Below are 13,471 nucleotides of genomic sequence, written 5' to 3'. Positions count from 1 at the left end.
CATCCCACTCCTGATGATTTGATTTCTTGCTCTCTACAGTAGGTGTTCTAAACATTCTCTCTCCTCAAGCTTCCCACTACACTCTCCTCTTACACCCTCTCAGCTGAGGAAATCACCTCATTCTTCACTGAAAAATTTGAGGCCCTTCCTCCTTCATCTCTTGTCATTCTGACATACCCCATTATTTTCTCTTTCACTACTGTATCAGATGAAGAAGTGGCCCCCTCTCCATGCCAAAGTCATTTCTTCCTGGCTTCTCCAGCAGACTGTTCCCACTATCACTGCTAGTAGGTGGAACATCCAGTATACTGGCATAGTTTTTCTATCTTGTTCTGATTCATGTATTTTTCTGTAGGGAAAATCTTCAGTCTCTCCCTGCCTAATGGTTCCTTTCCTATTGCCTACCAACATGTAGGCACACAAAAGAAGAAAACCTCTCTTGATCTGACCATCTCCACTAACCATTATCCTCTTCCTCCTCCTCCTCCTTCTTCTTCTTTTCTTCTTACTCTTTAAAGAAAGCCTTCTAAACTTGCTATTCTACTTCCTCTCCTCTCTTTTCTAACTTCTCTCCTCTCCAGTTTCTAGCCTCCTCATGCAATGAAAACTGTTCTCTCCAAAGTTACCAGTGCTCTAATTACTAAATCTAAAGACCTTTTCTCAATGCCCATCCCTTTTGACCTCTCTATAATCTGACACTGTTAATCACCTCTGCTTCTATAGACTCATTATTTTCTAGGCTTTCGTGGCACTGCTCTCTCTTGGTTCTCTTCCCACCTGTCCGACTTCTCCTCAGTTTCCTTTGCTGAATTTTCATCCATGTCATGCCACCTAACCATGGGTGGCTCTCAAACCTCTGTCCTGTCCTGTTCTTTTTCATTTATGCTGTTTCTTTTGGTGACTTCATCAGATCTCATGGGTTCATTTACCATCTTTATGCTGATGATATCCACATTTCCACCCTAGTTTGTCTCTAGAGCTCCAGTCCCAATTGGAGCTGTTCTATAGGCATATTAATATTAACATGTCTAAAAAAGAACAGATATCACTCCGTATCTCCCTCTTCCTGACTTTCTCTCTCCCAAGGGGGAGAAAAATCTAGCAAAACTTATTCATACATTGAAAAATCTGACATTATAGAAAATGTACCACACCTGTGGATACCCCATCTCTGCAAAGATTTACAGGGGGAAGATACCATTTTATAACTCTTCTTTGGGGCCAAGCTCATTTTTTATACTTTTACAATATTATGTTTTGATTGCTTTGTGGTGGTTCTTTCTATTTCCATTGTTTCAGTCATTGTGTACAGTCTTCCCTCAACATTAGGGTTTCACATTTGTGGTTTTGGTTATTTGTGGGATGGCTATCCATAATTAAATAGGCATTCTTGGAGATTTATGGCATACTGGGGAAAATCACAGACAACATGAATATGTAAAGAAAACTAAAAAAATTTAGGAAATCATAAATTCATAAATAATGTATATTAATCTGTTTTATCATTTACTACCATAAGTATACATACATAAATTTATTATAAACAGTTAAATTTCATTAAAAGTTTCAGTGCACTAAAGAATTATGGGCTACAAACTTTCTTTGGGAATGCCTCCTCTTTGTCTCTACCAGCTAGACTCAGTCACCATTTTATTCCACAGTGATTGTTGTGTCTTGTGCTTTTTGTAGAAGGAAATCTATGAAGCATTTGCTTCAGCTATAATGGAGGCTGTCACGACTTCACATAATATGTGAGATACTAATCTGTCTTGAGACAATAGAAACTGCAACTTTTTAAATGGGTGCATTGTGTTGTTTTATTTGCTTTTTGTGTTAAATAAATATGATCAGAATTATTAAAAGTAATGGTTTGGGGTGAGGCCTAGAGTTATTTGTGATTTTTACATTCATGAGAGTTCTGAGTCCCTAACCCTTGCAAATGTTGAGGGACAACCATATATTGTTTTCCTGGCTCGGCTTCCTTCATTTCACATCCTCATATAAATTTTTACATAAATCTCTGTGGTCATCATGTTAATTATTTCTTACAATACAATAATCTCCCATTACATGACTGTATCACAATTTATTTAGCCATTCCCCAATTGATGGGCATCTACTTTGTTTCTTGTTCTGTGTATTACAAAAAGTGCTGTTATAAATACTTTGGTATGCAGCCCTATTTTTGTCAGTGACCTCCTTGGAGTATGCTTAGCAGTGAAATCACTGGGTCAAAGGGCATAGGTATTTTAGCCACTTAAGTTGCATAATTTCTTATTGCTTTCCAGAATTATTGGATCAGTTGACAACTCCATGAAGATGAGTCTGATTACAAGCCCAGTGCTCTATCCACGATGTAACCTAGCTGTACAAGATCACTAGGATTTGAACTCAGCTTGTCTGATCCTAAATCCAGCATTCTTTCTGCTACATAGTTATCCAAAATCACACAACTAGTTAGTGGCAGAGTCAGTATTTTAGAATCCATATTACCAGACTTCTAGCCCATACTTTTCACTACATCACACTACTCTCAGAATCCAATAAAAGATTTCTGTAGAGGAATTATTGCCATACTTGCCCAATGATCCCTATTATTTCTCTTAAGAGAACTGGTTTTCATACTACTCCATTATTATGGAGAAATGGAAAAGCCTTAAGGCATGAGATATTCTCTTTAAGTTAGGGGGAAATTATTAGCCTTGTAAGTGTCAATGCAAGATTAGAATCAAAAAGCTTTGAACTTTTACAGTCTCTTTGACTTCACAGGATGTACATTTAAATATAAGTTCTTACCTAAGTTGCATTTTTTTCCCTACAGAAAAATACATGAATCAAAACAAGAGAGAAGAACTATGCCAGTATACTGGATGGTTGTTCCACCTACTAGCAGATCAGAAACAACAGAGTATGAAATAGATTTCACTAAAGAAACATGGGGACAGTCCTCAGATAATAGTTTACCAATGGGAACCAGTAGCAAAGACATCCTCAGCTACGAAGAAGATGCTGGCAACTCATCTAATGCAGGTGATTCTAGTAATGAAGCAGAAGAAAAGGAAAATGGAAAAAATGATAATAAAGAAACTGAAGTGAGTAGAGGAGAGGATGAGGATGAAAAATCAAGTGTTAAAGGAGAAGAGGAAGGAGAATATGATGCTGGTTTTTCTGAAGTAGAAATGAATGATAGCAAAGATAATGAAGTTGTTTGCACAGATGATGACTTTTCAAATGAAAAAGATGCAGAAGATAATGAATCTGATGAAGAGTTTAAGATAAAGAAAGTAAATAACATGACAGTAATGAAGAAATCAACTTATGTTATAACTTGTGATAAGTGTGATCAACAGTTTGTATCCCGGAAAAAGTATGTGGATCACTGCAAAGATGTGCATCAGTCTCTTCCTGGGAAGGTCTATCAGTGTGATATCTGTAGCAAGTTCTTTGCTAGTTATAACAGCTGTAAAGAACATCGAGCTTGTGTGCATACAGAAGAGAGGCAGTTTGCCTGCACTCTCTGTAATGCTACTTTCAAACGAAAGCGAGATGTAAGAACTCATTACATGCGGAAGCATGAAGGAAGAGTAAAACGACCACTTTGTTCTGTATGTGGAAAAATTTTGAGTTCTAGAACAGCACTGGTATTCCATATGAGAACCCATACAGGGGAGAAACCTTATGAATGTGGTGTCTGTCATGCCAAATTTGCTCAACCATCCCAACTTAAAATACACACAAGGTTAGCTTTTGCTAGCTCCTCTAGACTCTCTTTAATCATCTATTCCTGCCCCCATTTTTTTCATAATTGCCTGTTTAACTTTTAATATCACTCTAATATTTGTAATTCACTTTTAATCGTTTGCCAAATGTAACTTTAAAATTCTTTATTTTGTTATGATGGGAAATTTAATAAATGAACTCTTTTTAGCCCCAGAGTTAGAACTGAATCATCTAAAGTATATAATTTTAAATTGCTATTATATTCTTCTTAAGTATTCCTCTTTATAATATAATCCTGAAAAGTTATGCTCAAATGGATAACTTTAGGGATGTTTTGCATCCAATATGTGTTTGACTACCTATAAACTTCAAGGAAACATTTCATGAAATGCAAAGATAGGAAACAATCAGGGTTAAGGTTGAATTAAATGTAGCCTAGCAGATTTAATTTGCTTCTTGGTTCTCAATTAAAATTTGACATTCAGTATTATCTATCACTAGTTTTTTTTTAATTTCCAGTCATTTAAAAAGAAAAGGAAGTATGGTTCTGTGAAGAAAATTTAAAAATAATTTGATTTTCTAATGTAGGCATGTTAGGATTATGGTTATATTACCTTTAACCCATGCCCATATCTAAATATCCTCATTTGATTTGTCCTTGATTTTCTCAGTCTGAAAACTCCCAAACCCCAAATTACTGAGGACGATGGAAGTAGACTTAGTCATAGGATTTAGATCTGTAAGGAATCTGAGATGTCATCTAGTTCATCCCTTTCATTGTACACATGAGGAACTGTGGCCCAGAGGGATGAAGTACCTGGTCTAAGGTGAGACAAATGATGATCAGCAGAACCAGGATTTCAACATTTAATGTACTGGCAAATATATCATACTGCTTTCCTTAAGAGTTGGGTTCAACAGTTGAAATTTGATACATACATTGTTATATGGATATGATGGCCCGGGCATGTTTTTCTTTTATTTGCTTTTACATTTTATTAATTTTTTTTTTTGCTTTTACATCAGCATCATATCCAAATATGAAAATTCCTTCTTCTCCTACCCAGGAATCCATCATTTATAAAAATGAATTAAGAAAAAAAATCAAGTCAACAAAACTAATCAATATATTATCAACAAAATTTGACATGTGACATTCCACACAATAGTCATTTATATTTGCAAAGAAGGGTGGATATAGATTATTTTTGTAACTCCCTTATAAATTATTTCCACAAATAATATATTTTGCTCAATAAAATAAGTTCAAGATCAAATACTCTATAGGTTGTTTTTATGCTCCTATTGAATCTGCATGCTTTTCTCTTTATTTACTGGATACAGGTCTCATACTGGAGAAAAACCATATATTTGTGAGGACTGTGGAGCTAGCTTTGCAGATAAAGGAAAACTAAATGGCCACAAGAGGACTCACACAGGTTTGTATTTAACACCATAGGCTTATAATCTCTTCATGTATACAATAAACCCTTACTTGATATTCAAAATTAACTCTCCATAAATTCAGGTGACTAGATTATAAATGATTTTTCCTATATATAAGTATAGATTGACATCCTAGAGTTTACCAAAAACAAGCTGTTATTTACAATAAAAAATTCTGTCTTCTTAGGAATTGAAAATACTTGGTCAAAATTTATATATGATTTTGGGCTGGAAGCTAGGTTGTCAGGATCTTTTGATTCTGCTTTCTAGAACTGAATCAAAAAGTATTGAGTGCTACTATGTGCAAGAAATAGTACCAGGCACTCTGGAGAACAGAAAGAAGTAAAAGACATTATTATAGTATACCTGTGGCATAACGTAAGCTCCTTGAAGGCAGGGACCGTCTCACTGTTGTAGTTGTATGCTTAGCAACTAAGCCTGGTACATAATAGGTATTTATTAAATACTTCTTGGTTAATTAATTAGGAAGTTTATACCAAAATTGGTGGAGTATGGTAATTTTCTTGGGCTGTCTATCCTTAGAGTTTTTAGATGAAGTTGAGAAGTGTAAAAAATTTGGAAAACTGAATAGAATACATTCTAGATTAATAGAATATGAACCTTTTTTAATAATTTAAAACACTCTGTAAAAGGCACAAACATTTCAGTTATGCCAAAAAAAAATTTTAGATGCAGGAAATATCATTTTATAATATAAACCAAGATTTTAGTCAGACTGTATCTGGATGAATCAAGTCCTATCTTGCCTTCAAAAATTTCAAAACTCCTATAATGACCTTAAAAAATTCTTCCAGAAACAAAGACCTGTCTTCTTAATACCAATATTTTACTAGTGTTGTATAGGGGCAAGCCATGAAACAGTCTGATGAATTCATAATGAATATCACACAGGGCAATAGAGAGGAGTATGTTGGGTGTGAGCAGGGTCCAACAATATAACACATGAACCCTAAAGAAAAACAGAAGTAGAGTTTTATCAGGAAACTGTATGATAGAAAAAGAAGATAAATTAGTCATTAGTAACAATGATGATGGATGTCACATGAATAGCCTGAGTGCTCCACTGAGATCCTTATACTATAAATAGAAAATAAGAAAGGCTTCCAACACATTGGTGAATTCCTGTGGTAAATTTTCAGGGGGACACAGTTGAAAATTGGTATATCCACTTGCGATATATCTACCTCTCTAGTTTCAGATATTGATTTCAAGACATTTAAGCTGTTAACATATGTCTCAATACTCCTTTAAGAAGTGGCCAAAAAGTATGTGCCATTTATCTCGCTTACACAAATTTACTGAGATAAATACTTAATAATCACAAATAATAGCCTTAAGAAAGTACTTTATCTAATAAATGATTAGTGGTTTATAATGAAAACGAGTCAACAATTTTTATTGTGAATGGGAAAAATTGTGATTATACCAAGAAGTGACCAAAATTCAATTTCGGTTTCCAAGAAAATAGGTAGAAATTAATGACTGCAAATGGCAAAATGAACAGTCAGTCAACTAGCACTTATTAAGTACCTGTTACATGCCAGGAACTGTGCTAAATACTAAGGTTACAAAGAAAACTAAAAGACAGTCCCTGTTGTGCTCATGGGGGTTGTGTGGTTTGTCCTTTGTTCTTGAGGAGGACCATGAAATCAGGGAGATAAGGATATGAATTGCATTTGAATTTGTGTGAGGGGTGGGCTGTGCAAAATCACCAGCATCACTTTCTCCTCCAGAGCCATGTTCAGTGGTCAGATATTGATCAGAACATCTGGAGATGGCCCAAGATGCAGTGGAAGACACTGGCCCTTTTAAGCTAAGGTCTTTTCAGGTTCTCACTTTGAGTGAGGCAATGCCCATTCAGTGAATAGGCCTCTTTAAAAAGTGAGTCAAGAGACAGCCCCTTTAATCACACACACACACACACACACACACACACACACACACACACACACACACACACACACACACACACACACACACACACATCAAACTGGGAAGGGAAGACCCTCAGGGTTGCTGGCCAGAAGAGAAACAGTTACTGGAGACAACATGCAAACTACTAGTACAAACAAGATATATACAGCATCAATTAGAGATAATCAACAGAAGGAATGCACTACCATTAAGAGGGACTGGTGGAGAGAAGGGGGGGCAGCTTCTTGTAGAAGGTGGGATTTTTGCTGGGACTTGAAGGAAACCAGGAAGTGAAGATGAGGAGGGAGAGAATTCTGGGAATGAGGGACAACCTGTGATAATTCCTGGAGTTGGGAGATGTGTCTTGTGGGAGGAGCAGCAAGGAGGCCAGTGTCACTGGATAACAACACATTGTACTGGAATGAGAAAGATCTAAGAACACTGGAAAATAGGAGCAGGGGTAGGTTATGATGGAATTGGTGGCAAAAAGAGGCTATTATATTTGATCCTGGAGGTGATAAGGAACCACTGGAGTTTACTTTGCAGTGGGTGGCATGGTAGACCAATGCCTTAGGAAGATCAGTTTGACAGCTAAGTAGAGGATGGACTGTGGTGGTAAGATGGGGACCAACCTGTTTCAGGCAGCAGGTAAGAATGAAGTGCTAACAGGGAGTGGCAGGGTCAGATGAGAGATGGGGTCATATGCAAGAGATGGTAACAGGACTTGGTAACAGATTGGCTATGGGGAATGAGAGACATAGAGGATGACACCTAGAGTTCAAGCTTGGGTAACTGGGAGAATGGTGGTTACCTTGATAGTAACAAGGAAGTTAAGAAGAGGGGAGGTGACCAGATAAGACATCTCTCTTCAAAGCACAGTATTTTTTTAAAATTTTAAATAAGAAAAACCTCTTGAAGCAATATTTAGTATATCAGTCTGAAAAAAATTATTTAGGAATGCATAAATAAAAGTCACTAGTTATCCTCGTGACTGAATAGAGAATGAGATAGAGAAACATGGACAAAATTTCAATGTGCAAATTTAACAGTGAAGGGGACAGTGTTTCTTACAATTTAAATGCAAGAGAAATATATGTGAAGGCTAAAGATATTAACACTTCCAGCTCTCAAGCTATGATGAAAGCTGCAATGACAAAATTGACATCAAGACATTTGCAAATCCTTGACTTTATTTTATGTTTTTAGGAGAACGGCTATTTAAATGTGATGTCTGTGGAAAACATTTTGCTACCAATGAATACTTAAAATGCCACAAACGATGTCATATGGGAGCTAAGCCTTATAAATGTGATGTGTGTGGAAAAACATTTGGATTGAGAGCTTCATTAGCTCAACATAGTAATGTTCATGCAGGTAAAGATATAATTAAAGAACAAAGCAAATAAGGCATTTCCTTTGGAAATCAACAGATTGATATTGATGAAAATTTTGATATTCACTATAGCATTAACATTTTTCTTATACAGGGTGTCCTAAGAATTTTCATGTAGTTTTAATTTTTAGTAATTTAAAACTGCACTGACACCTTTTTTTAAATAGTAACTCCAAACTGCACCAAACTCTTCGAACACCTTATCTTCCTTGATAATAGCACACATTTTACACATTTATGTATAATGTAAAGCACTTCCAAATTCTTTTGTTTGAACTACTAGATTATAATCTACATTAGGGTAGGGACTGAGTCTTTATTCTAAACTTTAAAATACTCCCACTGCCTAGCCTGATACTTTCTACAAAGTTAGTACTTTAAAAATTTTACCATATTGAATTTTCATACTAGCTAGTTGCCCTAGTTCACAACAGGACTCACAGCCTAAATTTTCTGACTCTCAACTCCCATGATCTTTCTACCATTATACTGTGCTGTTTTGATACCTTTTGTTTTTATGTGGTAATCATTTCTGTCTACCCTTCCCCTTTCCTGAGGCTTCTCATGACCAGGAAAAACAGTTACAACCTGCATTTCCCAGTTCTCTAATGAAAACAGGGGTATGTTTCATTATCTATTACAAGGCCCATTCTGCATCAGTTTATAGGAGCTTTCTCAGGTTTCAGTTTCTCATATTTGTCATTTGTTACTGTGTAACACTGATATATCAGTTTGGTTAGCCATTAGCCAAATGATGGGCACCCAGTTTGTTTTCAGATTTGGGGGGGGGGGTTGGCAGTACTTAAGTGTTTCTTTCACCTTCTAAAAATCTTGTTTTTAAAATTTTGTGTTATGGAATTAACTCCACTCATTTTGATACTGGTTTCCAGAGACTCGTCCATATTTCTGTGAACAGTGTGGGAAAACTTTCACTCAGCAAGGAGCTCTTAGACGACATCAGCGCATTCACACAGGAGAAAAACCATATAAGTGTCGGGCATGTGAGAGAACCTTTACAGACATGTCGACGTTGAGGAGGCATGTGTCGGTAGGTTGATTCTCCATAGTTTGAATCTATATTCATTTGCTTGAGATTAATATGAACAACTATTAAGAATTTTGTTTAAAAAAAAATTTTGTTTACCCAAATTCACCAATTTATTTTTCTTTTACCCCAAATATTTTTGGCCCTTGTTCTTTTCTAAATATGAAAACAATAGTACTGGAATAATGTGTGCTCTGGATTGTTTCTCCAGTTGTGGCTAATAGAGTTGTACTTCCTTGCCAGCCATCCTTATGATGAACAGCATATGTTTATGAGGTGGCTGGCTGAGAGGTAGCCTTTGTCAATAGAGTAGAACAAAGTTACTGTTCCACTTGACAATCATACCTTATTAGCACACACTGAATAACTAACAGGGATAACTGGTCTCAGACTCTGGAACAGCAGTAAATTTTGATCATATTTCTTACTGGGTTTTTAGATAATAACTATGTAAAAATCAGTTTTTTCTGTTTTCTGGTAGTACTGGTTCAAGTAGAAGATGGCATAAATCAAGTATAAAGTGCTAAGCCTGTCATATGATGTTGCTAGTTGCATAACTGCTCACTCTGAGTTTCACTATTTGCAAAATGAAGGGATTTGAAGAAAATTAAATCCTGTCCCCTGCATATCACACAGGGATACTTTGAAGAGAAAATAGAGAATATTTGTGTAAATATTTTGGAAATAAAAACTAATAATTGTAGCTGATATTTACCTAGTATTTTATATAGATTATCTCAGTGAACTTGACAATAACCACGTGAGATAGATATTACAGGTATCCTCCCTGTTTTATAGATGAAGAATTTGATGTTTAGAAGGAGGTTCAATGATTTGCCCATGGTTACAGCTATTGAGCATGAGAGATATGTGATTTAAACCCAGGCCTTCCTGACTCCATGCTGATCACCCATCCATTGTTTCATGCTGCCTCTACACAAATAATTATTTTCCTGCTTTACAGTCAATTATTTTTGATGTTTCATGTTTTTTATTACTATATAGACTTTAGTATTTCATTGACTTGCACTTCAGTGGCTCTTCCCTGACAATGTTAAGTATAAAAGGCATAAATATTTCTATTAGTCCAAAGCTAATTCTGGATTGTTGATTAAATAGAATGATTATATAGAATGTAGAATTCTATAGATGGGTGCTAAATATTATATGCACAGGTTTGTTCTAAGTCAGGGGTGGGGAACCTATGGCCTCCAGGCCGAATGTGGCCTTCTGGTTCTTTGGGTTTGGCCTTTTGACTGAGTCCAAGTTTTACGGAACAAATCCTTTTATTAAGGAGATTTGTTCTGTGAAGTTTGGATTCAGTAAAAGGCAGCACTGGAGGATCTAGAGGGCTACCTGTGGCCTTGAGGCCGCAGGTTCCCCACCCCTGTCCTAAGTGTTTTGTTTAAAAGATATGAGCTGTATCACAAGGGATACTACTTACCAAACATTTTTGAATAAGTAGTACTGCCAAATGAACTAATGCCATTGTTCGTAGAAGGGTTTGGCAATGTCAAATATTATTTTCATAACTTTGCTTATTAGGATAGAACCATAGTGACACTCTTTAAAGTATAAGAAGGGAAGACAGAGATAATATAGTTCAATTCCATCATCTGACAGATGATGAAATTGTAGCCAAGAAGAGTTAAATGATTTACCAAAGTCGAGGGGCTAATGTCAGAGATAAGACTAGGCCTCCTTACTTTTAGTCCAGTACATTGTAATAAAACCTAATTTAAATGATTTTTTAAAATATTCTAACTAAAATAACCAAATTATAAAGCTTTACCCAGACTATATTCAACAATTTTCAGAACTTAATATTTGAGACAACTAAAATGGGCATCAGCTCATGGAAGTCAGCAGTAGGAAACAGTGAAATCAGCCTTCTGTTTCATGTCATGGACAGAATTTTAGTCAACATTTTGATATTAATAAGTCACTGCTAACTGCTTATTAGAAATGTCCATTATCATGATTTAGGATACTTATGATTTCTACACACTGGCTTTTCTCAAGAGCATTTTTAACCAGTGCTCTTTTTTTTCTCCCATTTCCATTAGATCCATGATCGAAATGCACATTGGAGAAGTTTCCTGATAGATCTTACTACTAAAAAAGACCACAACTGGTCAAAAATTGAGACCTTATCAGATGCGTGTATGGGTGAGGAGCCAACACCTGAAATCTGGTCAGTTGACCAAGGTAGACTGTATAAACCAGAGAATGCAGTTGTGAAAACTGCTAATGTCATAGCCACCAGTATTACTACTAGTACCAATAATCATTCCTTGGTATATATGTAACAATAAGACCTGTATTGATAAACTACAGTCACATAATGAAACATGATCAGGAATTTTTAAATCCTGGTTCAACTGTAGATGTTTCATTTTGATGCTATAGTAAGTCATTTGGATGTTTTTAAGAAGTGATATAAGACTCTCATCAGTAAAAAAAAAGTTTGTTTTAATAGATTTTAGTTCTTGGAACTTTTATTCACATATTATAAAATGTATTATGCCACTAATAATCTTTTATATTAAATTCTACATACCACTTGTATAAACTATTACATTTATGTTTATATTTATATTAAGCTAATTCTGGGGAAAATGATATGGTATCAGTTACTTAGTGACTAATTTATTTGTATATACTTCTAGAATGATTTTAAAAAGCTTTCTGAGAATAAAAACATGAAATCAGTCATGCAATGGTAGGCTTTAGAAGTTTTTAGAAATGAATAAAAATGGGAAGTGAAATTTTACCTTTTGCTTGACTAATATTGATGTGTTTGTTTTATATTTTGTAAACATCTTACTTGAATCTTTAAAATACGTAAACAGTGTGGTTGAATTATGATGTATATTGACAGAATAGCTCTTACAATACAAACCGATATTATACAATAGAAAATTATTCATGAATTTATCGTTTTATATAAACTTTCCAGCAGTTTAGGAAATCACAAAGAACCACAAATGAAAATACAGTTTTAGTGTCACGTTTGTATTTTACCATTTCTTTAACATAACCTGGATCATATATCATTAAGGTTCGTCTAATTTTAACAGGGAAATTATGGCTCAGAGCCTTGCCAAAAGTCACAGAACTTTGAAACACATATGTAATCTATAAACATTATGTTCTCAGTATTTGTATCTATCATATTTGAAAAGAAGACTGCTAATGGTATTCATTTATTTTTATGGAATCACTGTATTCTGATTGACTACCTGTTCTAGAGCTTTTAGAATGACCTTTCTCTTCTTTACTGAATAAGAGGTTTTTCTTTAAAGCTACAAGAAAGTAGCATTCTTTGCATATAGTATGCCTTTAGGACAACATGACAGTAGCAAATGCCTTCATTTTTTAGCTAGGTGATAAACATTTCGTGAAGATTTACTGCTAACTGCACTACCACTAGAGCCAGAGGATCAGACAAATGAGTTACTGCTTGTGTCCAGAGGAAAAACTTTAAGCAAAATGAGTTTCATCCTTTTATACAGGTAAGCCTAAGTCACTGCTTAACTTTAAACAACTGCTCTAAGCTGTGAACAGCGTTAGCCATGGGAATCAGTGTTTTAAACCAATAAAACATCTAGGTAAGATGCAAAGCCATTGACAGAGTTTGTTGTTGAGTCATTTCAGTCCTGTGAATTCACGACCTCATTTGGGATTTCCCTGGCAAAGCCACTAGGGTTTACCATTTCCTTCTCTAGCTCATTTTACAGATGAGGAAACTGAGGCAAACAGGGTTAAGTGATTTGCCCAGGGTCACACAGCTAGGAAGTGTCTTACCTGAATCATAACAACTCCAAATGCAGTGACACATCCTATTGGCACTGAAATAACAAGGCATGGGATTAAATGGAAGCAGTATGGATTATGGTGCCTGCTGATCTCAATCCATTGCTAGAGGTCAG

At 35.4% G+C, this 13,471-nt stretch overlaps 1 protein-coding gene across 1 annotated transcript in view; it reads left to right on the top strand.

The window, feature by feature from the left end:
- GZF2 (GDNF inducible zinc finger protein 2) overlaps positions 1-12,312 on the top strand; it is a 39,679-nt gene extending 27,367 nt beyond the window's left edge. Inside the window, exons 3-7 of the mRNA XM_020986994.1 lie at positions 2,822-3,739; positions 5,065-5,159; positions 8,308-8,475; positions 9,385-9,542; positions 11,606-12,312. Coding sequence (XP_020842653.1) covers positions 2,822-3,739; positions 5,065-5,159; positions 8,308-8,475; positions 9,385-9,542; positions 11,606-11,848 — 1,582 coding nt within the window. The 3' untranslated portion in view covers positions 11,849-12,312. The remainder of the gene's footprint in view (positions 1-2,821; positions 3,740-5,064; positions 5,160-8,307; positions 8,476-9,384; positions 9,543-11,605) is intronic.
- Positions 12,313-13,471: the final 1,159 nt, after the last annotated feature.

Source organism: Phascolarctos cinereus, unplaced genomic scaffold (assembly GCF_003287225.1).
Source record: "Phascolarctos cinereus isolate Bilbo 61053 unplaced genomic scaffold, phaCin_HiC Scaffold_2;HRSCAF=192, whole genome shotgun sequence".
NCBI lineage: Eukaryota > Metazoa > Chordata > Mammalia > Diprotodontia > Phascolarctidae > Phascolarctos > Phascolarctos cinereus.
Note: the sequence above shows the minus strand (reverse complement) of the source record. Positions and strands in the feature narration are given on the sequence as shown.